The sequence below is a fragment of the Chanodichthys erythropterus genome, chromosome 18 (assembly GCF_024489055.1).
Source record: "Chanodichthys erythropterus isolate Z2021 chromosome 18, ASM2448905v1, whole genome shotgun sequence".
NCBI lineage: Eukaryota > Metazoa > Chordata > Actinopteri > Cypriniformes > Xenocyprididae > Chanodichthys > Chanodichthys erythropterus.
Genome location: NC_090238.1, coordinates 13,488,096 through 13,515,842, shown reverse-complemented (window position 1 = coordinate 13,515,842; position 27,747 = coordinate 13,488,096). Strand labels below are relative to the sequence as shown.

The following is a 27,747-nucleotide window of genomic DNA, read 5'->3' as shown; positions in this document are numbered from 1 at the left end:
ACATGTAATTTCAATTGCAAAGATGTCAGCCAATCACAGCAGTGGGTGTTTACACTGAAGCTTCACAGCAGACTATTCAAACAGAGTGCTCAAATCAGAGGGCTAAATCCGGGTAGAAAATAGCCATTTATTTCTAAATTATGATAATTTTTTTATGTAAAAATCATATTAACATTATAAGTGCACCTCAGGGAACATTATAAAAAATATGACCCCTTTAAAGGTGCAGTATCTAATATTTTTACAGTAAAATATCCGAAAACCACTTGGCCAGTGTTATATATTTTGTTCACTTGAGGACTTTGCAATATCCCAAAAGTTTCCAACTATTTGTAAATCGTGAGGAAAACTGCAGTTTTAACCAAGGCTCCGGGACGTGTGAGGAGTCGCCTGTCAATTGGGTTATACCCGCGTTACCCTCGGTTTCCGGTTTTATTTTGTAGAAACCATGGAAACACCAAAGACACTTTAATATATATATATTACATGTTTTAACAGACAAGGGAACAACTGTTTGGTTACGTTTATAGACAGAAAACTAATTGTTGTTATATAGCTCAACATGTTTAGTCTTATTGTTTAAATCTAATTTTCTTGATTTTTTGCGAGTACCATGCTTTATCATGCCTCAGAGAAAAACACTATTTTGTCAAGTAGCTAACATGTCATAATCATATGCTGCTTTATTTTTAGTAAGAGTAATACAAAATTTTCTCCATCATAAAATACGTTTTAAAATTAATTGCATGCCATTTATCAACACAAGCTATCCAGAATTTAATATGATATTCTAAAATCGATCTATCTTACTGCAGTGTGCAACAGTGTCTCACTGCAGCCGGCGAGCGAACGCACAGAGTAATGTTATAACATATTCAACACTCAAATGTATCTAATATGATAAACAGAGCTGCGTTACCTCATACTCATGACCGGAAAAGCGGAAGCGGCGCCGGCGACTGTGGCAGAATAAAAGTTCTGCTGCTCGCGGCGTGTGTTGCACAATTACTCCAGTGGTCTCGTTCAGCTCCCACAACACTTGGTCCTGCTCTGTTTCAGTAACGTTAATAATCACATCCGTGAACATGATTTCTTCCTGAGTCCTATCCCGATTGTTTCAACCGGCTGTGATGTGAATGTCCCAAGATTCCGCACTCAAACTTGCCGTCATCAAGCTACGCCTTTGTTTTGAATAGGCCTCTAGCGGACAAAAATCTTACATATTGCACCTTTAAGTCAAATTAGTTGACTTGTTCAGACGACTCGCTGAATGTGTAGTTGTGCACATCCCTGAATGATTCACAGATGCATTTTGAGGACTTCCTTTGATGTCACTTTCTGACATCTGTTTGTCACAGCGTAGCGTAGCTATCTTTGCTTTGCGCTTCAATGTTCGTGCAAACAGAGGGAATGTGGAATCTATCCTATCATTCAATGCCATTTGCACAAACTCCCAGTCTTCTATCTCTAACATGGCACTGTCTGGCCAAACCAAATGTTCCTCTTGACAGAAAAACACAACACCTCTTTTTTTTCTTTCTTTTTTTTTTTTTTTTTCCAAGTTTGCAGTTGATTTTTATATCCTATAAGTCTCACAGTGAAGCTGGCTGCTGGGAAGTCAGCATAAAACAGTAGAAACCTCTAAAAGCCTCTCACTCTAGTCGTCCATCATAGTCAGTCAGTTCCCCGAGTCATAGCGTTTTTGAGAGCTCATTCATTAGAAATGCTTGTCATTGCTCTTATCTGTGTTTGATGTATGATAAGGCAACCTCAGGTAGAAGTGATTACATTGTCCCTCGGAAAAATTCAATCTAGCAGGATACAACAGGCCAGCTGTGAACAGGTAACATTCAGATAGAGATCATGTGAATGAATGAAGTGTTGACCTCTGAGGCACTAATGCATAGACACATACAAAATGTCTTTCCCTCAGTCTCTTTTCTCTCCATCCATTCTTTCCATCATTGTCTTACTCAGTTAAACTGAACTTAAGATGAACTCTGATGGGAACAAATCATAGCTCATTGATAAATGATGTATTCTCAATTTTAAAGAGTTAGTTCACCCAAAAATGAAAATAATGTAATTTACTACTCACCCTCGTGTTGTTATACAACTTAAGATCTGAAATTAAGATATTTTTGATTAAATCCGATGGCTCAGCGAGGCCTGCATTGACAGCAATGGTACTTCCTCTCTCAAGATCCATAAAGGTACTAAAAACATATTTAAATCAGTTCATGTGAGTACAGTGGTTGTACCCTAATATTATAAAGCGACGAGAATACTTTTTGTGCGCCAAAAAAATCAGATTTCAAAACACAGCGCTATGAATCTTTTGAGTCGAATCAGTGATTCGGATCGCGTGACTTTGGAGCTCCGATTCACTGATTCAATTCGTAAAGCTCCGAAGCTTCATGAAGCAGTGTTATGAAACTCTTTAATGTCATTGGCAATCTCTATGCTGATACATCTACTATAATGTTATGTCAAGGCCTGTCCTATCTGCTTTTATTTTGAAGAGATGTTTATTTCATAGATAGAGATTTTCTTTACTGACCTCTGTTTAAAAATTGTGTTACTCCAGACTTTTAATTCCTCTGCAGCTTCTTTTGAGGATGTTTTAATGTATCCTCTTGTCAATATATCTAATTTGTAAAATGTACCACTTTTTGGACAGTTAGGGAAACTATTCTCAGCAGTATTCAGCAGTACTCTTTTGTCAAATTCCATATGTTCTTTCCAGATCCAACAACTTTATTAGCAATAATATCTAGAGTTTTGTATTTGCAGTAGGACTGCTAAAACCCAGTGACTCAGCAACAACTCTCTCTCTCTCTATCTCTCTCTCTTTTTTAAATGTGCCCTCGGATAAAAAAATTGAATTTACCTTGGCATAGTCAAATAACAAGAGATCAGTACATGGAAATGACATACAGTGAGTCTCAAACTCCATTGTTTCCTCCTTCTTATATAAATCTCATTTGTTTAAAAGACCTCCGAAGAACAGGCGAATCTCAACATAACACCAACTGTTACGTAACAGTCGGGGTGTACGCCCCAATATTTGCATATTCCAGCCCATGTTCCCAACATTATGAAAGCCATTAGACAAGGGCAGCCAGTAACGTCTGGATCTGCATAGGTGAATCAACAGACTAGGTAATCAAGCAAAAACAATAGCGAAAAATGGCAGATTGAGCGATAATAACTGACATGATCCATGATATCATGATATTTTTAGTGATATTTGTGAATTGTCTTTCTAAATGTTTAGTTAGCATGTTGCTAATGTACTGTTAAAATGTGGTTAAAGTTACCATCGTTTCTTACTGTATTCACGGAGACAAGAGCCGTCGCTATTTTCATTATTAAACACTTGCAGTCTGTATAATACATAAACACAACTTCATTCTTTATAAATCTCTCCAACAGTGTAGCATTAGCCGTTAGCCACAGAGCACAGCCTCAAACTCATTCAGAATCAAATGTAAACAATATAACAGTATACAATACTCACATAATCCGATGCATGCATGACGAACACTTTGTAAAGATCCATTTGAGGGTTATATTAGCTGTGTAAACTTTGTTTATGCACTGTTCAAGGCAAGTGCGAGCTCCGTGGGCGTGGAGCTCGAGAATTAAAGCTCATTTATAATGATGCCCCAAAAAAGGCAGTTAAAAAAATTAATAAAAAAAAATCTATGGGGTATTTTGAGCTGAAACTTCACAGACACATTCAAGGGACACCTTAGACTTATATTACATCTTTTTAAAAAAAGTTCTAGGGCACCTTTAAATAAACCTTTTTGTCATTTTATATGTTATGTAAATATGATGTTTTATGAGAACAATAACTTCAGTATAAATAGTATTATAGTAAATCAGGGTGTTCCTTGTTTATTGTAATATTGTTTATACATTGGTTATTTAGACTTCTAACTTTAGTTCAGCTAAAGTTTTTTTTTTTTTGGCTGATTATATTTTCAACAATAGTTGCATATAATGTGTTGTATATATTATATAGCCTTCGGTTTGCAGATTGCTTGAAGAACAACATTGAACAAGAATTAAATCCACAAAATAATCGGCAGAATTATCAATTGTCAAAATAATTTTGTTGTAGCCCTTTGTTTATTTTTTTAGTTCCAGTATTTTTTCTTTATATCAAAAGCCTCCAGAGCTCACTCGAGAGGCTTAAAGACTATAAACAAATTAGAGGCAGAGAAAAAAGAACAGCATTGCTCTGATATACTGTGGCCCTGCTTGCAACCTAATTTCAACTAATTACCATCAGTCACCCGGCACAATGAGTTCTCAAAGCTGAGGATTTGCACAAAAAAAAATAAGGGGTTTCCTTCAGTTTTTCATTTTGAAGCAGCAAGTGTTTATATATTATATATATATATTTTTTTAAGTTTTATCTCTCTGATATGTCTTGTTTTTACTTCACTCTTGGTTGCCATAAGCTTTTTTCTTTTTCTGTGGCCTCATTTAAAATACATAGAAATGGCTCTTGTTTGATTAAAGATGTATTCTTCAGTAGGATAAGTCAATAATGCTTTGATATTATTGCTTGGATTATCATATTTTGATCTAATTTTTGTATCCTCTTACAGTGGCTTAACAGCTTTCTGTGCTTTACAGTACACCCCTCAAGTCCATGTCGAGAAGCCCTAGGGTCTTTCAGCATCTATATCTGAGCCACTGATCACTGACTTTCCTCCCTGACAAACCCCCACTCACATTGCTGATCTCAAAGGCTTACATTGTTCCTGACATTTGCTGCAGTGCTTCACATTTGAATTTCCTCCTAAGCATGTCTTGACTTTTTGAGAGGGGGTGAGTAAGAGATATCGGAGAAACATCAAACAAATGAGTATGTACGGACAATAGCATGAATTATGAGTGCAGTCGTCCTGAGGGCCAAAACATCCAAACAATGATGTTTAGCATGATTTGCCATTGTGCAGATCCCACAGGGGACTTCTTTTGGCTACGACGCCGCTGTATGTTGCCTCTGCGGGTTGTCCATAACGAGTTGCAGAGGACCTTCCGCAACTTTTCTTGGTCTTAATTTTATTTTTGTTGTTCAGAATCGTTTTACCTAAAACACAAGTTATATTGTTTTTCATTTTTTATCAGTTTTATTTATCAAAAACTCTTTACTCTGATTCTGATATTTTTTTCTGTGCCGTGCACGTATGTGTCAACCCTGGCATGATAAAGCGTGGCATATATCTCTGTAGAGGTTGAAGAAATGCTACGACTGTGCCATCTTTGCAGCAGTGTCTAGACAGCAAAGAGAAATTGAATTAAAAACACAAATTCCCAACAGCATGCAGCATTTCCACTGATTTTGACAAAGTCGCATGTGACGTGTCTCGGTGGGCCCCCCCACCTCTCCCAAAAAGATGAAGGTCTTTTATTCAGTTGCATCTGACAAAAGAAATCGCGACTTGGTACAAAAGCAGCAGAGGCATATTTTAAGACACAAAGAAAGCGCTCTCTTTTTCGGTCACAAAGCACAGAGGAACATCCAACAAGAACACAAGAGCACTAGAAGATTGGAGGATCAGCACACTTTCTTCAGCTGGAGAGTACTGTGAAGCGTTTGATCTGAATATGTAACCGGAGCACTGTTGAAGAGTGTGTATCTGGAGTTCCAACCTCAGAATGTGTGTGTGGGGGATAAACTGTACACGGGCGAGTGGAGGAGTTTGACTGTGCATGTTTTGTCTGCTCAGAGATTCTTTCTCGTCTCTGCTCTTTATATTTTGATTTCATATTTCAGCTCCCCTCAGGTGAGCGAGATGAAGTGTTAATGGAGAAGATGTAGTACCCTGGTGATGTCCCATCAGTCCGCAGGCCCGGCTCAGGCAGGAGAGCATCAGTCCTACTAATCAGCAGAGAGAGCAATGCGCATGGAAAGCTGCCATCCTTACCTCCTCAATACTAGGGTCATTTCATCCCCAGCAGGGTTTCCTCATATGGAACCTCATTTCTCCTCTGGATTTCTCATCTGTACTAGACTGGGCCCAGATACTCCACGCCCACTCTTTCCACTGAGCTTTAAAGTCCTGCTGTATAACCCAAAAATTTTACACTTGATTTGTAACCGTGTCTCCTTCTGTAGACATGAGCAAAAATTGACTTTTGATATTATGGTAATTCAGTAGCAGGAGCTCTGCTTTTTGTCTTGAAGAGTGCACTCTCACTGCTTTTCCACTGTAAGGCCGGGTGTCCACAAAGTGTTTTTTTCTGAGGCTAGCGTACTTTTCCAGTTGTTTTACAACTGCAAGAGCAAATACTTTACATTGTATCGACATTTTTATATATAAACAATACAGAAACAAACTATATCTGAAATCAGATACTAGTAAGATACTCTCAAGCACCCACATTTTCAGCTGGCTTTGGTGGACATATGGTGCTGGTATTGATGAGCCAGTGCATTGATCTGGAACCTTCTACGTGTATTCAGTTTGGCAAAATGGTTAAAAAACTAGATCGCTCCCAAAATCAACAATCATAGTCCCCTTTTTCTGTTAATGAATTTGAGTTGAATCAGCCACACCCCACAGGAAGCTGAACTTGAATGATAGGAATAAGAATTTGCTGAACTGGATTTAAAAGAAATTAAATGCAGTTAATGAATTGAAATATTTATAAACAAATTTCTATAGGTGACATTCTATATGTGCCTGAATGTCTATCACTATGTCTGTCTATCTATGTCTGTTTAATTATCTCTTTCTGTCCCTCTGTCTGGCCTACCTATTTACCGGTCTCTCTCTCCTGTCTCCTCCTATTTACCGGTCTCTCTCCTGTCTGCCTTTAAACTTTCAATGCCAATATTCAATGTTTGTCTTTTCTACTTAAAAATTAGTTCTTTTAAATCTTCTTTTATTTGATTTTGGATTTAAAGTTAATTTAAATTATTACATTTAAATTTCAATTTGCATCCTTTTTTGCTACCTCAGTTAAAATTCAGGATTTGAAGTGTAATTTAATTAATTCTCAATTTAATTCTGAATGGCGCAAAGCTACTGTATTTAGTCTGCAAACACCCAATGCGACATATCATATGTGTTAAACTGTGTCCCTATCCACTTTGTTTTTCCCCTTATTCACATAAAGGCACAAGCAAAGTAACAAGCTGATCCTCCATCTCTGCTGTCCAAGTCCATTTAACTTTTTGCTGCGCCACGACTGCATTTTTCAGCTCCCTTTCTGATTGGATATTGTTTCGTTTCACGTCATAATCTCCAGAGCATGCATGCGTTTGTCCTTGGGGTTCCCCCCACACATCAGGATTTCTGAACATGTTGAATATTTACGATCAGGGCGCCTCCAACGTTCTGCCGAGCAGATTCAGTCACTCTTAACACACCTCACATCACAGGAAAATCTGAAAAGATAATCTGTAGAACCATCAAGATAATCGGGACATTACTTTTGATTATCGGAAGGGGTGAAAATGGCCCAAAATCAGCCCGATTATTAAGTTATTTTTCACTTAAACCTGGTTCGGGACGACACGATTACAAACCGTTGTCGGCCCAGAATTCTCAGCACAATTGGATAACCATGCTCAAGAGTGCTTTTAGAGTGCGTTTAGTGACATCGCAACTCAGGATTGGTCACTTGTCTGTTGCCTGGCTGCAAGTTTTTTCTGTAGCTGGCCATGTGTGGTATTTGAGCCAAGTTAACTCAAGTCAGTAATAAAATTAAAAGAAATATCTGATCATCCTCCATAACGCGGTTGCTATTTACATCTTAAACTCTTGCGTTACAAAGGAAACGTTTGTATTACATTCCAAAGAGCACTGTTATCAGTCCCACAGTGGAAAAAAGAAACCACATGGGCTGGACTGGCATGGAATGGAACTGTTAAGCAATGAGAATGGTTTGGCCTGATGGTGGAAAAGCGGCTAGAGTCAGTTATGACATTATTCAGCCTTTCAAGGCAGTGGAAACTCAGGCTAGTTCTGAGAGACCTGCTCTGGCACAAGAACCAGCACCATGTCTGAGCCTGAAACCCTGGTTGGCCTAAACAGGTGAGGTGGTGCAGGGGATGTCTGCGTCTCTCCAGGGATGCAGAAACGGATTGATTACCCAATGAGTCTTGGTTATGCCTGCTTTCTGTCCTATATAGTTTGTGCTCCAAACTTGACAATACAAGCAATACTGGCAGCGATTCAATGGATTTATTTGTAGCAGAGCAGGTTGCACATTCGGCAGCCTTGTTCATTTTGTTTTCCTGAATGTGTCTTCACTTGTCTGAAAACACTGGTCTCTCTGACTCACAATCCATTAAGAGGCTTTTCTGGAAAAGCTTATGAAGTGTAGAGAGAACTAAAGCAGCAAAAGTGTTTGAATAGAGCAGAAGAGTCAATAGATGTCTGAATAGACTGAGACTCTCTCTCATTACACTGCCTTATTGAACAACGAGAAAATTTTCACGATGAATCAGGCTTATGGTAAAGAGCCTCCAGTGCCTTCTCTCTTTTTCTTTCTCACTCTCTGAGCAGTCTTTTAGAGTGGGATAAATTGTGGAGTAATATAAACAGAGGATTGGTCTCTCCTGGAGCAGACGATGATTGAATATGAGGGCCCCTGTGTTGGGAAGTGGGTTAAGTCAAGGAGTTATTAAGAAGACGGCTGGAAATGACAGCGATGCCAAATGGAGCCAGTGGCTTGGGACGGGTTTGAAGCCAGGATGAGTTTTCAGGATAAGAGCTGGATTTAAATAAATTGACTTTCCCTTCCCGTGACTAAAACGGATTGTTGTCGAGAGTGTTGGGGCCAAAGCGAGCGGTAAACATTTATAAGAAATCCATAGCCTTGGAACAAACAACATGGCTCCTCTCGTTTTCCTCGGCATGCTCCACAAAGCCCCGTCGTCGTGACTTTCAATCCCAGTTACGTAATCCATTTACCACCTGTAAAGCTAGCCCAGGAAATTGCCTCCTCAACCAATTGGTCAACAAGCTTTTTAAGGATGTCACATGGACATCTCTTTTAATTCTGTTTAAGAAGCCGCTGCGCCCAGGATGAGTGCAGATGTGGAAAGTCACAGTGATGCCCTATTAACTAAGTGAGCGAGTCACAAGATGCACACTACGTAGTCATCAATCTCTCCTCCCGGTAAGCACATTCTAATTTACAGCCTCAAGCTGTGGCTTTACAGCCTAGTTTCTCCTTCATGGCTTTGTGCTGAAAACGTGTCAGGATTCTAAGCATGGCATGAATCAAACTGTGCCATTCTCCTTTAGATATTTTAGTGTTTTATATCCTAATGTCAGGTGCACAGAGAGGTGATTGGTTTTGGGTGTGTGTGTGCAATTGTGTTATGTTGTTTCCTCTAAATGTGTGTTTGCATGTGTGTGTGTGAGTAAAAGAGAAAAAAAACTGCACATCTGACAGGCTGTAAGTGTAACATGCACTCTTTCTGGGTGTGTGGGACTGCTGGAACAACAGCTTCGTTTTCAGTGCACTCTTGTCGGATGGTTAAGAATAGATTGTCCCTGCTAGCACTGTTCTCTTTCTTTCCTGGTGTCTGGTGTTTGCAGACCACCTGTGCTGTAGAGAGGAGGGACAAACAGAAAAATTCAGATGGAAATATAGCAGTTACATGCTGTGTATTGAGTGTATTCTGTGCAACCATTCTCAACAGAAAGAATTTTGTCTGCTTCTCGGGTCAACATAAACCAATTGTTTATGTTTGCAAGGCATAAAAATACATGTACGTAACAATAATAAAAAAGTAGAGTTGACCTATTAGAGCAAGCCACACTTTTGTCAACTGGCCTGGAACATATTCATACTGGTCAGCAGGCCATTCTTTTAATTGAGCCCTGGTATGTATACAGATAATATAGGTTTTCATCTGCCTGTCTTTACAGGTCGTGGCTTGTAATATTACACACTCAATAACTCAAGCACCTCACTAGAGATGCACCGGTTGACTGGTAAACCGGTCAGAAATATTCCATATTTGCACATAACTGCATTGCAATTATTTCCCAAAATGTAAATTGTATGGAAAAATTACGAAGTCTTAGAATGGGTAAACCCAGCCTGATCTTCCGGCAATTTGATTTTGCCCGGCAACTCAGTCTGGAAACCTGTACAGTCATTTCTGCTGCTTCTGTTACACTTTTGCAGGAACCAATCACAGACTGACTTATTCACCTTGCTCGCTATTGGCGGGTATAACACGATGACGATAGAGAAGTGACGGCAAGCACGACCCTTCGCAAAGACCCGCCCCCCTTAGTTACTGTTGCTTTGTCCGACAAGCCGTGGCGCTGTCACGCCACACGCAGTGAAAAATACATTGCAGAGCAAAGAGGACACTGACACGTCGACAGACAAGACAAAGCCGGCTACTTATGATATTAAACAAAGTCCAAGCTTTCAAACTGTGTAGTTTTTTTAAGAAATTCAAACAATAAAATCCGTTTTGTGGCTCTTTAATGTGTTGTGACAGATTGCTGTAGCGCTTCAGCTCAAGAGGCTCGTAAACCGATCATCTCTTCCTAGTAGTCCATTTATAGTATCAAATAAACATGAATGAACATGAGAATTAATGTTGTTTCAAACGCGGAAAGACGTCAAGACGGTTTAACTCCACCGAGGTTAATCTTCTAACTCCTCTCCAGGTATGTCTAATGCTAAGTTTACACTACAGGACTTTAAAAGCTGGTAGATCGCTGTGCTGTTCAGACTACATGACTTTCTGTGGAGTCTTGAAGTCAAGCTGACAACAACTTTGTCACCCAAAGACTTTATTTGAAAATGAACATTGGGAAGAAATTACATTCAATTTTGAATTAAATAATTTAAAATTAAATGAACCCTTTCATGCATAAGTTTAAATATTCTGGCTGACCTCCCAGAGTTAAGGCCACCATAAGAACGTTATGGGCGCCACCTTGTTTTTCAGAGAGTCCTGTCAGTTGGATGTATAGGCTACAGCACGTGAATTCATCCATTTGTACCTAAATACATGTGTACATGTGGCCGGTGAACTGGGAGAAGAATAGAGTGAGCTTTATAGTTACTTACACAATGTGTATCTGATATGAATAAACATCGGCAAATTATCGGCTTTTTGAATGGATTGTTATTGCTGCTTCCATAGACATCAGTATATATTTCATTGGCTGCTGCATCGTGACACGTGATACCACAGGATATCAAGTCGGCTGACAGCTCCAGATATTTAGCATGCTAGATATTTGTCTGGCGTCAGCGAGGTGTCTGTGACGTGTCAGCGAGCCTCTTTGATGCGTTGTTGAGTAGTTCACACATAAATATTGGTGAGCGCCAATCATCCGCTGATTTCCCCCAATCACAGCCCGACCTGTCGGTGAGGTCGTTAACTTGCAAATTGGGCTTAAAATCTTGTAAACTTGCCATTATCTAGCATAATTTTACAAATCAAAAATCAGACCATTCTGTTTTTGCTTGAAATTATACAATCTAATTTAAGGCCCTGTTCACATGAACACAGTATTTTCAAAACTTTTTTAGCAGCTTTTTCTATGTGGTGTAGCCATTTGTCCACATGCAAACGTAGTGTCAGGTCACTGAAACCAAACCTTTTTGAAAACTCCTGCCAGGGTGAAGATTTTCAGAAACATCGGTTGCAGTGTTGTCGTGTAGCTGGTGAAAACAGAGATTTTGGCTTGTGACATTGGAGTGCGCGCTGTTATCTCCGTTTGACGGCAGATTATGCGCCGCTATCTCGCAGTTCACACATAAATGGCAGACGTAGCCAAAATATTGCTGCTAATAACCTTTTTTTCAGGCTTCTGATTGGCCAATATGGCTTTACGGTTATATCGCCACCTGTTGGTTTGGCATGCTCTTGACAGCGCTTCATAGTGTGTTTTTGTGTTTTCATCTTTTTTAAACCATGCTTGTGTGGAAGGAGGAAAAACTCTGTTTATAAAAATACACATGTACGTGTGGAGTTGGCCTAAATCAAAAACAACTGTTCATGCTACATGTGTGTAGCATTTTTGTTTGGATCGTGATTAAAATGCAGATGTTGCCTCTAATTTCAAATGGCTACAGATATTTTTTTGAAGGCCAGTTTGCCTGTTCTAGAACACATACATTTGCTTAAAAAAAAAATCGGCAACCGGTGTCGGAATCAGACAATTTAGCTATGAAAAATTATGATCGGTGCATCACTACACCTCACCTTTGCTAATCATATGTATTGTCTGAAAAAAACATTGCTTAGGTACATCCATCAGCTTTCCTCATGCTTAAGCAGCTTGAGAGATCATGTATGTATGCATGGGGACGAGATGTGTAGATTCTTGTCGTACGCTGCCAGAATTAACCCGCATCTTGTTTGTAGGCTCGACAGGTAGCTGTGGAGCTGGAAGCCAGCCGCCCCTGACAGCGGCATCAATATCACGTCTGGGGGCCACAGGCGGGGAAGAAATTTCTACTGCACATTTCACAACTCCCATTGATACTTTCAGTGGTTGCCATGACAGCAAGGTGCTGGTTTTAATGGAAGTGGTTTTGTTAATATAAAATTGAGCCGTGGCCATAACATCTCTCCCACAGTGCAGCAGGTCTCCATCGATAAGAGGTGAAAATGCAGTGCTCCACCCTTTTTTTTGCACTCTTATTAGGACAAAAGAAGAGTAAATGAAATGAAGCAGTCATAAGGTTCATGATGTGTCTCAATTAAGACACAATCAGAGCACATCTCAGTGGTGCAGTGGCTCTTTCCCTACCCACCAGCATGAAAGAGCAGAAGGTTTTCTGTTTTACGATGACATGCATCTTTGATTGCTTGTTAGGTTCCTGTGCCATATGCATATCCAGAGATCTGTCACTTTGTTTATTTCAAGTAGAACCTGATTATGTCTAAGTTTTCTCCTTTTTGGATGTTGAAACAATGTGGTAGAGAAGATGACAGTTTATCTACAGATACATGAACTCTCTCATAGTGAAGAGGTTTTCAAACTAAGGGGCCAGGGGGCCACAAGACCAAAAACCTGACAACAAATTTACAAAATATTAGGGGTTTAACAGTACACTGTAACAGTACACTGTTCGGTACGTACCTTGGTATTGAAGTCACGGTTCGGTACAGATTCAGTACAGCACAGAAAACTATTGTTTGTTTGTTTGTTTTTTTTAAACAGTGATTTACTGAAAAAATTGTGTCTCTGTCTTTAAATATATTAAATTATAACAAAGTTTCTTAAGGATAAAAAATTATCTCTGCTAATGCTATAAACTATGTAGGGAGCCCTTACTTGAACATTATGCTACTATAATATTAAAGGTCAATAACTGAGCCCCAAACTATTAGCCTAAATTCAATCACGTTTTATTTTTAGATATAATAATAAACACTCAAATAACAAATTGTATGCAAACATGCAAGCTGCACATAAGGCAGTTTTTGCATTAACTTCTAAATCTAATTATAAATTTATGTTTTATTGACATCTTTCCGCCGTTGAAAGATCGAGCAATTACGAGATATGACTGTTTCAGTAAGTTGTACTGTATCTTTCAACATACCTTCAGATGTTCATTCATGTTTATTCTGTAACTAGCAAGAGGAAGAGATGATCGCGTTCATGCGCTCGCCGCACTGCTGGTTGAACTGAGGCGCCTATACAGAGATCTGTCACGCCACATTAAAAAAAGCTTGTCAAAACGATATTTTCTGTTTTAAATTCCGTGATTTCGTGGACAGAATTTGAAGGATGACACTTTGTTTCTTATCGCAGAGCTTATTGCGATTATTGGTGATTAATGGTATTTAGACCACAATGCTGTATTAGTCGTGTGCTGCTTTCATTTTATCCACCTGTCTTTGTCCGTTGTCGTAATTCACCGGGAAACTGAAGTGTTGCCAAACAGGATACCTTAATGTTGCAGTGTAATGCATTCCGTACACATGTGCACAGTACCAAAAGCCCTGTACCGAAACGGTTTGGTACGAACACGTGTACCGTTACACCTAGGGCTGGGCGATAAAACGATAACGATATGTATCACGATAGACACGTGATCGATATCAATAAAAAATGTGTCCGATAAAACGTTCAATATTTTTTATTCTTCGTCGGAAGAAAAGAGGTTGTGAAGCAAGTTTGGTTGCATTAACAAAGGCACTCGCTCTCTGGTAACCTAGCAACGTAGGGAGTGACACGCTAACAGCCAATCATGTAATATTATAAATTTTGGTTGCGCCATATCGTTGTCTCGTGCTGGTCTGCTGGATTCCTCTTCAGTAACCGGCGACTGATAAGCAGAAAATGAGTGCCGCAGCGAGCGAGGAAATTGTAAATAAAAGAGGAAAAGTGTTCATTGTGACTTTAGACTAGGGTGACCACCTGACTATTGATCTGTTGCAGGACAGTAGATGTGATTTTGCGGGACAATGCAGGACACATGAGACAGATACATTTACAATATATATAATATATATAATATTGATTTACATTTGTTTCTGTCGGTGGGTGCCCACACTATAATGTTGCACTTATGGCAACATTAAATCCTGGAGAGCAGACAATTCTAGATTCACAGCTTACAGACAGAAATGAAATGCGGGACACTACTTAAGTCTTGCGGGACAAAGCTCCTAATTTCGGGACTGTCCCGCAAAATGCAGGACGGGTGGTCACCCTACTTTAGACTTATGCTGACATTTTAATTATTTGAGTTTTCCGAGCTTGTTGACATTTCCTTCTTAATAACTGAGGGGATTATGATCAAAGGAAGGTTAAGTTTAAAATAAAAATGTTTAAATGTAATATATTTTTCTCCTGGTCCTTATTTTAAATGGGTCATAAAAAATATCAATAATTATCGATATCGACTGATATGAAACACTGATATCATGATACAGTTTTCAGACATATCGCCCAGCACTAGTTACACCCTTACAAAATATATATTTTAGGGCTGTCAAATTCATGTTAACTTAACATATTAACATATTGTAATTGTAATTAATTACATTTTGTTTATTGACCTAGTTTTGAACCATAAGAAATAAAAACCAAATCTACACTAAAAGCTGCATACAAATGCTATACAAATGAACTTGAATTTCATTAATCAAAGAAATGACTTTGCATGCTTTTCATGCATGTAGCTGATATTGGGTTCCTTGGCATCAAAGTTCGAAAACCCCTTTCATAGCACTTCTGAAGATATGTTGTTTTGTGCCTTAGAATGAAAACTGTGCTTGTGTAGAGAAAAGTTAGCCAATAGAGCATCTTTTCCTTCAGGTTTATGCAGCGTCAGTACAGGAGCAAAGTATGCATTTTCCTGACAGTGACAGAGTAGCGCTTGCAGTCTGCCATGCTTCTCCTCCCCATCTCCCCTCGTTCCAAAATTTAATAAATAAAGAGAGGGGAAAAAAAGAACATCTGAACACCAATCAGAAGAATACACCTGTTCCTGTGGGCCACGCTGATGATGTCATCACCCGCCTCTTTCCATCTCCCGGGAAGGCTGCAGTATCCTCCACAGGGAATCCTGGCATGGAGGTGTGAGACAAACGAATCGTCCAGGCAATATTTATCTCACTTATGGCCGTCCAACACATTGCTGCCGAGTAAATCTTGCCCACTCTCTCACAATTCCATGCTGATTTCTGTCCCAACACAAATCCTGTGTGACTAAGACTGGCTCGTCTCGCTCACTGCGGTCAGGTTCCATCTCGCCCCTCTGTGGTACGTTATCAGAAGCTGCACAGATCACACACAGTGAGTGTTTCGTAGGAGTCGTGGCCTGGGCGGATGACTTGGCAGAATCTCAGCTGAGTTGATTAGTTGAGTGTTCACAGATACAGCTGCCACACTGCGTGGTAATAAGAACAACATCCCCGAGCCATGCGGCATTATTCTGCTTATGACGGTATTCTAGCTATAACAATGTGGTAATTAGAGAATCTGCATGCTTCGATGAGTCTTCATCGCCACTCAGCCCCCAAGATATTCCTCATCTCTGGCTGAAGGCTAATAAGCACCCAAGCAGTTAAGAGCCGGAGGAGGAAGACACCTGTGCACATGGAACGGCAGGCCAGTTTAGGGACCAACAATTCAACCGTTCTTTAGGGAAGTTGGCTATCTTCTGGCAAAAAAATCTGAAACGATCAGCTTTGGAAGCTTAAAGGGATATTTCGCACAAAAAATTAAAGTTGGTACCATGTACTCAACCTTGCGTCATCCCAAACTTGTATGACTTTATTTCTTCTATGGAGCATAGAAGGTCTTTTTAAAAGTGTTGTTAAAGGATTAGTTTACTTTAAAATGAAAATTACCCCAAGCTTTACTCACCTTCAAGCCATCCTAGGTGTATATGACTTTCTTCTTTCTGATGAACACAATCGGAGTAATATTAATAAATATCCTGATGCATCAAAGCTTTATAATGGCAGTGAATGCAACCTGTAAAAAAGGATTTTATGGTGAAGTAAATACTACAGAAAAAACAAATGTAATTTTTATATGAAAAAGTTAGTTTAGGCAAGAATTAAAAAACTAAATTCTATATTAGTACTCAATTTAAGCTTGTAGAAATTAAAGCGTAACTATCAACATTATAAAATTAAGTAAAACTACTCAACTTTTCTGATACTGGTGTTCCCATCATGCACTGGGCCTTGAATGAGGTCGATTTTTCGCTGTTTTCCAGCTGTTTTTACATTGTTTTATCGTTGCTTTTGTGGTTATGTTTAGTAACTTGCCATTTTGTGATATTTGGAGTTCATTTTGTACTCAAAATGCCACATTCACACTCAAAACGATCCATAAAATGTTACCCTCATTGTGTATTGTGAACCAAGTACTGAGGTCTCTTTGTTCAGGTGCCGCATTGCTTCTATTATGAAGATATCTATTGTATTATTGTTTGTAAGTAAAGCATACACTTTAAAAGCATGGTTTAATTCAGTGTTATATTGTTTGAGTAAAATGTATTGCAAAAGAAACTTCAACAAAGTAGAAATTACTCAACCTTTTACTGGCCAAGTTAAAATTGCTTATTTTCTTTATTAATTTTACTTATCTTAGATAAGTAGAGTTACTTAATTCCATATTTGAAATTTACTTAAAAAATATTCATGCAAAAAACTTGCAAAAGAAAAATTAAGTAAATTTTACTGTTTTTTTTTTACAGTGTATGAAGCTGAAGAAAGTGCATCCATCCATCATAAACATACGTACGTAAACATAAACATCCACAAGGCTCCGGGGGTTGATAAAGGCCTTCTGAAGAAAAAAAATCCACATTTAATAAGTTATAAAGTAAAATATCTAGCTTCCGCCAGACTGCCTTCCGTATTCAACTTAGGAAGAAAGTGTAAAGCCTTTCACAGTTCAAAACACTTACGCTACGTCCTATGCCTTCCGTATTCAACTTACGAAAAAAGTTGAGTTGAATACGGAAGGTGCTATGGTTGGAAGCTATATTAATATAACTCCGATTGTGTTCATCAGAAAGAAGAAAGTCATATACACCTAGGATGGCTTGAGGGTGTGTAAAGCTTGGGGTAATTTTCAGTTTAAAGTAAACTAATCCTTTAACCAAACAGTTTCTTCAAGAAGAATGAAAATCATACAGATGTGGAATGATATGAGCGTAATAAAATGATATATATATATATATTTTTTTTTTTTTTTCAGGGGGAACTGTTCCTAGAATTATTAGTTAAAAAAAGACAAGTTAACACTTTAATCCATCTGAAACACTGTCTTGTATAAATTACTACATTAGTAATCAAATATACTCACCTTATTCTGAATCAAACTGAAATGAGAATTGAGTCAAAAGCTTGTGAATCAGAATCAGAAATTGTATCAGAAAATTTGTATCAATATTCATCCCTAGAACTGTACCTTCATTAAAACAATGGACTGTTCATGGTGACTGCACTGACAGGGCATTGCAACACAGATCTGCTTTGACTGACAGTGCTACGTTAACTAAAACTAGCAGAGTATGAAAGAAGGGACAGCTAAAATATCACTCATGTGTCTCTTCTGTCTGAGATAAAGACCATGAAGACTATACAGTCCCTCCTTGTCCACCACTGTGCTCTCATATGACAACCTGTCAGTCTTTTTGATACAAAGCCTTAGTTCTAATATCACATCACTCAATCAAACATGGCAATGCAGGAATCGGTCTTCTTTGCTGGGTAAATTAGATTGTCAGTCCACGCAATCCTCTTCACACATGATTATGCTCAACCTCGTCAGACTTTAATTGCAACCTCTTGATTGCAGGCTAGTAAGAGAGATGTGTTACCTTATTCGTTTAATCAGTGGAAGTAGCACAGGTGTTCAAAAGCTGTCCGTGAAGTTTCAGGCAGTCATCCTCACTCTTTGCCATCTTTCTTTCTGTTGAAAGCTTTAGAGAGGTGCAGAGGCTCAGGAGAGGGGCATGCTTGATGTCTCAACGGTCCTCCTCCATCGGGAGGACTTCATTAGAATCTAATTAGATGTGTGCTACACTTCCATTTGAATGGGAGTCACCGGCATGGAAAAGGGAAGTGTGATTTTCCAGTTGCTGGATGCTTAATGTTGTTTTAATTCTCCTCCCTGTTGCTACCAAATTTCCTTCACATCTGCTGTGTTTGCACTCGATCAGTCTGCTGTTGAGAGTAATAGAGAAATCACCCCATTGAGAGAGAGAGAGAGGCAGGAAAATTCCAGCTCTCCCTCTGTATCTGTTCCCTTATGTTTGCTCTTCCTCATCTGCAATTGGAGGAGCAGTTTTCCTGTGGCGGTTTTTATCCGCATTAATCTCGGTCTTGGTAAAAACATCCGCTTAATGAGTTTTACGTGATTGCAATCTGATTCTCTGCTTGCAGACTTGCGTGATACACTGTGGACAATAAACAGCTGGACCAGGGATGGCCAAAAAGCAGGAAAATAAAGACCTCTCTCCAGCAGAATGGCTTTTTTAATTTCATCTCTGAAACGGGAAGTGAGCACTGAGAGGAAGACATGGTCTGCCCATTGCTCTGTAATGTCCTCCTCTGCTCCTCAGACACGATTCAATTTGCTCACACCGTCTTTATCTGCTCGTTATGTCACGAATGAGTCATTCGCCGAAGTGAAATGTGCTTGCTTTGAGAGAACAGAGAAGAGCTTTGCTCTCAGCAGCTAGAAGTGTGTGATAGATCTGGACATGTCACTTGGTTACATCAGCAAACCAAGACAGACTGATGACACAGTCAGTGGACATTGACACTTAAAGGGTTAGTTCACCCAAAAATAAAAATTCTGTCATTAATTTCTCACAATCATGTCGTTCCACACCCGTAAGACCTTCGTTCATCTTGGTAACACAAATTAAGATATTTTTGATTAAATCCAATGGCTTAGTGAGGCCTGCATTGCCAGCAAAATAATTAACACTTTCAGATGCCCAGAAAGCTACTAAAGACATTATTTAAAACAGTTCATGTGACTACAGTGGTTCAGCCTTAATGTTATGAAGTGACGAGAATACTTTTTGCGCGCCCAAAAAATAAAAAAAATAACGACTTTATTCAACAATATCTAGTGATGGGTGATTTCAAAACACTGCTTCATGAAGCTTTGAAGCTTTACAAATCTTTTGTTTCGAATCAGTGGTTCGGAGTGTGCATCAAACACTTATGATGTAACGAAGCCTCGTTTACTGAAATCACGCTAATACACGCTCCGAACCACTGATTCGAAACAAAAGATTCGTAAAAAGCAGTGTTTTGAAATCGCCCATCACTAGAAATTGTTGAATAAAGTCAATATTTTCTGCCGCGCAAAAAGTATTCTCATCGCTTCGTAATATTAAGGTTGAACCACTGTAGTCACATGAACTGTTTTAAATATGCCTTTAGTAGCTTTCTGGGCATCCGAAAGTGTTAATTATCTTGCTGGCCTCACTGAGCCATCGGATTTTATCAAAAATATCTTAATTTGTGTTCACATATTACATCTAAAAACGCGTGGAAAGCGCAGCCGCGTTCTCCTTCTTTCCAAAGCGTTTGCGTTCCCATGGCGTCTGTCGTTGCTATGCATAACCATGAACTGCGCTCTCCACGACGACAAGAAGTTTCAGCAAAGATTAAATTGATTTCTAGCCCTTGCGTTAGCCTGCCACGCGCCAATATTTGAAATAACGAATTTGAGCGTGCAAAAGATGGCCCCTTACAGGTGTGGAACGATTTGAGGGGGAGTAATTAATGACAGTTTTTTTTTTTTCTTTTTGTATGAACTAACCCTTTAAATGGTCAATGTCTGTAAGCCTGTAACCATGGTGCCTGATAAGTTGGTGTATATTTTTTGTTCTGCTTCATTGTCTTTGCTTTTACTTTTAGTATCAAGACATTTTTGGTAACCTTTCCAGCTGGAAAAGCTCATTTTACTTCCTGAAATATGAAATTTGGCTTTGACATAAGAACTTTAGTTCTAGTCAAGGCTTTTCTTCCTGCCATATGACTTTCCCCTCAGGGCCGTTAAAAGACTCAGTCAGTTAAAAATGAGCTGCTCTCCACACATTCACCACCTGTCCAGGGAACGAACACCACCAGGAAGTACAATAAGTCAGGCGCTTGACTCGCTCAAGTCAATCAGACAGCACTTACTTCCAAGGTTAGAGTGAACATCAGCCACTTTCACATCTAAGAGCAGAGATATATCTACCACTTCTACAGGTATTCAACTGTATCGGCCCACAAAGCAAGAAGGTGCTTGACTACACCTGCTAAACCAGAAAATGTCCATGCAACTTATTTGTCATCACATTTATGGATTATCAGATTGCACCAACAGCATCAGTGCATTTCAAAAGGAATGTTATTGCAGGCCATGTTAGTGATGAAGTGCATAGGATATAGATCAAAGAAACGATGTCATGTTGAATTTGAGTGAGAGAGCTGAAGCATTGCATATTACTTGCTCTCCTGCTATTCAGTTTAAGTTTATATCAGATACTGACAGATACTCAATAGTGTTTTCTGAGTTCTGGCTTAATATTACAGAGCACTTTGCCCTCACATCTTTTCTTTTTTTGACAAAGTCTGAATGTTAAACTGATTTTAAATGTACAAACTAATCATTTTTTCTGTATTTACAGGATGTCATTGAATGTCTTGCAATGAATGGATTGAAAAACAAGTTGTAGGGTAAGATGGGGTAAGATACCCTCTGGAGTAAGATGGCCCCACCACCTTTAATTTACCACTTGACCATTATGTCACTAAATACATTGTTGTTCCAAATCTGTATACATTTCTTTGATCTGCTGAACACAAAGGAAGATATTTGGAAGAATGTTTGTAACCAAGCAGATCTCGCCCCCATTGAATACCATAGTAGGGGAAAAAAATACTTGGGGGATGAGATCTGCTTGGTTACAAGCGTTCTTCCAAATATCTTCCTTTGTATTCAGCAGAACAAAGAACTTTATATAGATTTGGAACAACTTGAGGATGAGCAAATGATGACAGAATTTTCATTTTTGGGCGAACTATCCCTTTAACAAATGTTTTTACCATTTATTTACATGCTAATTGCATATGTACATATGTTAGCAGTAAATGCACATTATTCTTAAAAGAGGGCATCTTCCTCCATCTTACCCTACTTATTTTATTTGTTTATACATGAACATTAACACATTTATTTGTTCATTTATTCAATTTTACAGGCATGCAGATCAGGATTCTGATGGTCATATCAGCTTCAAGGACTTTGAAAATGTCATCAGCTATGGTTTGATGAACATATGCAGCTCTACAGGAGCCACAAAATAATATTTTCAGAATTGTTTCTGTAGAGAATACATACAACTAGATCTCCCCTAAAACAACACGTATTCTCAACCCAGTGAGCCCATACTTTTTGTTTTTAATATAAAGCTTTGACAGTCAAGTGTTCACACTGACTCTCCAATAGATAACTGTTAGCAATTTAGTGAACATCGTTTGGCCTTGCTTGTTGAAAGAAAGAGTAAATTAAGATGCTTGACACTTGGGTTTGATGATGAGTTTTGATGTTGTATCGATCCAGTTGGACCGAGGCTGCACCGTGTAATAGAGAAGCACACATTTCTATTGTGCAGTTGCCTTACAAACCACATTAAATTTAACCCAACCTCTCAGGGTCCACTTCACTAGGTGCGGGAACAATATTCCCCTCCCAGGCTTCTGATATTCTGCACTCTGTGCCTCGTAAAATCACTCCTGTGAGTTCTGTAAACCCATTTTATGGCATGTGGAGGGACAGATCTTTAAAATTCTCTTCCACTGTTCAATTTTCATCTGCAAAATAGACAGGTTGCCTTAAAATTGAATATTAACTAACACATTCTGATTCTGTTTTTGCAAAACTCACGGCTAGCGACATATATTGAAAAGCCCAAGCGCACTCGTTCAGTGAGGATTTTATGTGACTCGTCTTGTTACATGCGATTATAGAACTGTAAATACTTGTTTGTGTTTCGAGAGATTTGCTGCATTCCCATTTGAATAAAGATTAATTTGTTTTTGTAATCAGTCCTGAGTCTTCATCTGTATGACATGACGCTCACTCTATCCACAATCCATCAGGGGGCTCAGGAGGCATCAAGTAAGGAAATGGCCTTGGAGAAAAATAATCAAATACAGTTTTAATCAAATACGTGCCTAATCCACTCATAGGTTCATTTTCGGGAATGGCCCACTGTTCAAATATAAACAGAGAGGCGCTAGTTTAATCTTCACCTTCCTATTTGAAACTCGATTAAACCAATCCCCCAGTTTAGTTGTCGTATTGTGCTGTGGGAGAGAACGTGTGACACCGTGAGTCAAAACCGTGCGAGGAAAGGTAGCACTGTTTTGTGACGTGGCTTCAATCTAAGCCTTGCCAACAATGCAGAGAGCCGTAGATTAACACATTGTGTGCCTGTTGTTTATGCCAGCCGATTTAGGGAATATACTATGTTCCTTTGTGTTCTCAGTAGCTTTTTTTTCTGCAGATGAGGATAGCGTTCCCTTTTTCTCATTCATTTTCATGGCATGGAGCTGCTATGAGCTGATAGTGAGACAAGAATTCAACAATTGATAGTTGTGGACAAAACCAAACATATTGAATATGTACCATCCCACTCACACAGGGAGGAAATGCATGATAAAATGATTTAACAGGGTCAGACTGAAATCAAACTGTGCGGAGCAAATGCAAAAGGAACTGAAAGAGGTGTGTTTGTTGGAAGCAGTGCTGGTTAATAATATGCAGCAATGATCTATCATCTATCAATGATGATATATCAGCCAATAATTGGTATCGGCCGATTAAAAACTAAAAGACTTTCAAATCACATGAGTCAATATTTTTTTCAGAATAGAGCATAGATAACATAACAAATGTTTAAACTGAGAAATATTACAATTTTATGCACAAAATGAGCTCATTTCAAATGTGATGCCTGCTACAGGTCTCAAAATAGTTGGGACAAGGGCATGTTTACCATGGTGTAGCATCTCATCTTCTTTTCAAAACAGTGTGAAAACGTCTGGGCATTGAGGTTATGAGTTTCTGGAGTTTTGGTGATGGAATTTTGTCCCATTCTTGCCTGATATACGTTTCCAGCTGCTGAAGAGTTGTGGTCATCTTTGACATATTTTTCTCTATAGGTGAAAAATCTGGACTGCAGGCAGGCCAATTCAGCACCCGGACTCTTCTATGACGAAACCATGCTGTTGTAATAGTGGCAGTATGTGGTTTTGCATTGTCCTGCTGAAATACACAAGGCCTTCCCTGAAATAGACGTCATCTGGAGGGGAGCATATGTTGCTCTAAAACCTTTATATACATGCAAGCTGCCCATAACGTATGCACTTATGCACCCCCATACCATCAGAGATGCTGGCTTTTGAACTAAACGCTGATAACACGCTGGAAGGTCTCCTTCCTCTTTAGCCCTGGAGACACGGTGTCCGTGATTTCCAACAAGAATGTCAAATTTGGACTCGTCTGACCATACAACACTTTTCCACTTTGAAGCAGTCCATTTTAAATGAGCCTTGGCTGACAGGACGCTTCTGGACCATGTTCACATATGGCTTCCTTTTTGCATGATGGAGCTTTAGTTGGCATCTGCAGATGGCACAGCGGATTGGGTTTACCGACAGTGGTTTCTGGAAGTATTCCTGGGCCCATTTAGTAATGTCTAAATGACACAATCATGTTAAAGGTCCTATGACATGCTACTTTTTGGATGCTTTTATATAGGTCTAAGTGGTCCCTAGTACTGTATCTGAAATGTCTTTCCTGAAATTCAGCCTTGGTGCAGAATTTCAGCCACTACAAGCCAGTCCCACAATGAGCTTTCCTCAGGACGTGCCATTTCTGGGTCTGTAGCTTTAAATGCTAATGAGGAGGAGAGAGGCAGGGCAAGGTGGAGGGTGGGTGTGGCTTGCGGCCACGGTACCATGCACTAATGTTGACATTTGATGTATCGCAATGGCTCCTAGACACGCAGTCGTTCAAGCTTTCAGTTTGACCCAGAATCTCATCGGGATGAAGAAGTTGCAATTCAGCGGCTACAGCAGGACATCTCCGAATGGTTAGTTTAAAACATTGTGTCTGGATACGGTACTTTAGTTGGTTTATGTATGCTGTTACAGTTATTATCATGTAGCTAATGCTTGCCTACATTGTTGGCTCTTCATGTTGCTCTGATTTGCTATCGTATATATATTATATTTATAATTATCAGCTATAAACACTAACCAGTGCAACTAAATTAGTCCTCTGCCATTATTACAAATACCTTTTCGGATAGGTGGAAAATGTGCTACCATGCCAAAATCATTTATCTGTTTTAAGATTTATGAAATATAAAATATGTAAAGTTTTTACAATCTTTTTACAATTACATCAAGTTCTGCAATGTGGAAATGTGGATATCGCGTGCGCCATAACAGCAGAACGGTTATCCAAACAACAAAGAAATGTTCAACACTCGTGTTACAGTGTGTGTATTCACACACATACGTGATGCTGTCTACCTTTACATTAGCGACAGTAGCTGGGCTGTATTGGCCCACGTTGAGGAAACAGTTATCAGTGAAATGTGTGGCGCAGACATACAAAACTATGGGAAGTTGTATCGGCGTATTACCAGAGAAAATTAAATTAACCCACTGTTTCTTCGTGGATGAAGGAACTAAAAAAATACTAAGGTGTTAATTTGTACATCCAAACACTGAGCAACTGCCATGCTTCGCTCACCATGATGTCTCTCGAGGAAAAAAAAATATTGAATCTCGAATCTCACGGTTGTAGCTCATTTTCTCATGGGCGGGCAAAGCAGAGAAAGGGGAGGTAACCTTTCCCCATTTGAGGACATATAGGGAATATTCCAGATTGGGTCATCTGAGCTTTCATTTTCTCAAACGCGAAGCAAAACACCCAGTGCTTGGTTTACACCCATCGCCTTTTCTAGCCACTGGGGGACCATATGCAGGCTAGGGGAACTCATATTAATGTTACAAAACCTCATAAAGTGACATTTTCATGCCATGGGACCTTTAATGAGTGATGTAGTGTTGTCTGATGGAATAAAATATTGGCTCATGTAATTTGAAAGTCTTTTAGTTTTCATTTTATTCAGATTTAAAAAAACATCCCAACATTTACGGAATTCGGGTTGTAGTAATTATATGAATTAATAACATTCAGAAAGTTAAGAAATATTAATTTAATCTTCAGAATTTAGTTAATGTGTGTTAATTCTGTAATGATGGGTCGGAAGACAGAGGATGCAGTTTTATTAATAGCGTTAGTATCAGACAGGAGTGAGACAATACCGTAGTCGGGGACAGGCAAGGGTCGTGGCTGGCAGCAAACAGGCATAAACAGGTAACAGGCAGAGTTCAAGACAGGCGGCTAACAATCACAAGGTCGATAAACAGGCAAGAGTCGAGGCAGGCGGCAAGGTTCAGCAGAGATATTCAGTCCAGGTAATAACAGAACTTCAGTCCACAATAAACGCTCAGAAATGATCACTACAGCAAATCAAGACTTCGCGACTGAGAGTGTGTGTGTGTGTGTGTGTGTCTTAAATAGTGTGAGTGTGATAAGGTGCAGGTGTAAGGGTAATCAGTCCCAGGAATGCGGGCCTATGGGAAATGGAGTCCAGATACGAATAGTCAATATTCAGGGGATGGCTCCCTCCGGTGGTCCGGAGGATGCGCCGGAGAAGCTGTATTCGTGACAAATACTAATGATAAATTAATGTGTTTATGATAACAACTTATGAAATGGAGAGAATAAAGTTTTAATTTGCATTTCTTTCAAAATATAATAATTAAAAATATAATAATTTATTATTAATTGTAATGAAATTATCATTTATTTAAAAGAAGGTATAAAAGACAGAACCCCTAAACTATCTGTATCGGCAGATATCACCGAATAATCGGCTATCGGTATCGTTGGAGAAATTTTGTATCGGTGCATCTCTAGATCAAAGTTGTGAGTAAATTGTTGTAAGTGCTAAAAGTGAATTTAAGCATCACAACATTATAATGTACAGTAGGAAATATTCATGTTCATTTTTAAAATTTGCTAAATATTTATTTTTATTTTATTAAATTATTAGTATTTTGAAAGATTAGCTGTACTTGAGCGTTTGATGACAGCAAAGGTAATCCAAATTTCAAAAAGATATTTGATTATATAAATTATATATCAGTTAATAAAATCTATAATAGTAGCCAGTAACTATACAGCTTCAAAACGCAATTGCCAAAGATGAAGCACATGAGGGTTGTCACAATATCAGATTTTCACTACACAATTATTGTCCAAAATAATTCACTAATGATTATCTTGATATCTATAGAAATTTAAAAATCAAAACAAAAATAATGCTATCAGTGAATTTATTTTGCTATCCTTATTTTCAGTTTTCTGTTTTTTAGCCAATAAATCAATCATCATTAAGGTGCAGTATTGCCACCTATTATGTTGAAGTGCCAAACCCTAGTTCCTAGCGCTGGATTATTTATGAAATTATCTTATGTATATATTATTAACATGATATCAATTCAGTGCAGTGCTTTTCACAATACATATTTAGCAGCTTTACAGAAAAATGCATATTTCTACATTACAATTTAGAGTAATCTGTTATTAGAGGTGAGTTTGTCAAAGTAATGTCCATATGTCAAAAATGTACAGTTCTAAGATAATACAAATCATGCAGTTAGTTAAATATTGTAGAGTATATTCATTTAGGCAGAAACAATGATCTCATTAAAGCAATTATTACAAGTTGTGATCATAATGATTACAATATGTAGAAAATTTAGCAGTGGTGCATGTTTATTCAGAGTTGACGTCATCTGAAGTCCTGGCAGGGGTTGGCGTCATCTCTTCACATGTGTTGGGTCATCTGAAAACTTCATATGAGGCTGGTCCAAACTGAAGCTGGCGTACTCTCTAGTTACTTCGGGATGGGCGTCCTGAGATAAAACAGAAAAGGAGAATAATTAGCATAGCTGTTGTACATAATATTTCAAGCAAAAGATAATCATGTATTTGATCTTATATAACCGGTGTACAAGGTTATGAGGTGCATTATCTGAATGCTTGGCTACAGAGATGTGTCTTTAATCTAGATTTAAACTTGGAAAGTGTGTCAGAGTCTGGAACATGATCAGGAAGGCTATTCCAGAGTTAAGGAAAACACTCTCCCATA

The 27,747-nt window shown here is 38.7% G+C and overlaps 1 protein-coding gene across 1 annotated transcript in view; it reads left to right on the top strand.

Moving 5' to 3' along the window:
- The window catches only part of efcab11 (EF-hand calcium binding domain 11), a 90,882-nt gene extending 68,470 nt beyond the window's left edge, over positions 1-22,412 (top strand). Inside the window, exon 6 of the mRNA XM_067367208.1 lies at positions 21,709-22,412. Within this exon, the coding sequence (XP_067223309.1) occupies positions 21,709-21,814 (106 nt within the window). The 3' untranslated portion in view covers positions 21,815-22,412. The remainder of the gene's footprint in view (positions 1-21,708) is intronic.
- The last annotated feature ends 5,335 nt before the right edge of the window (positions 22,413-27,747 follow it).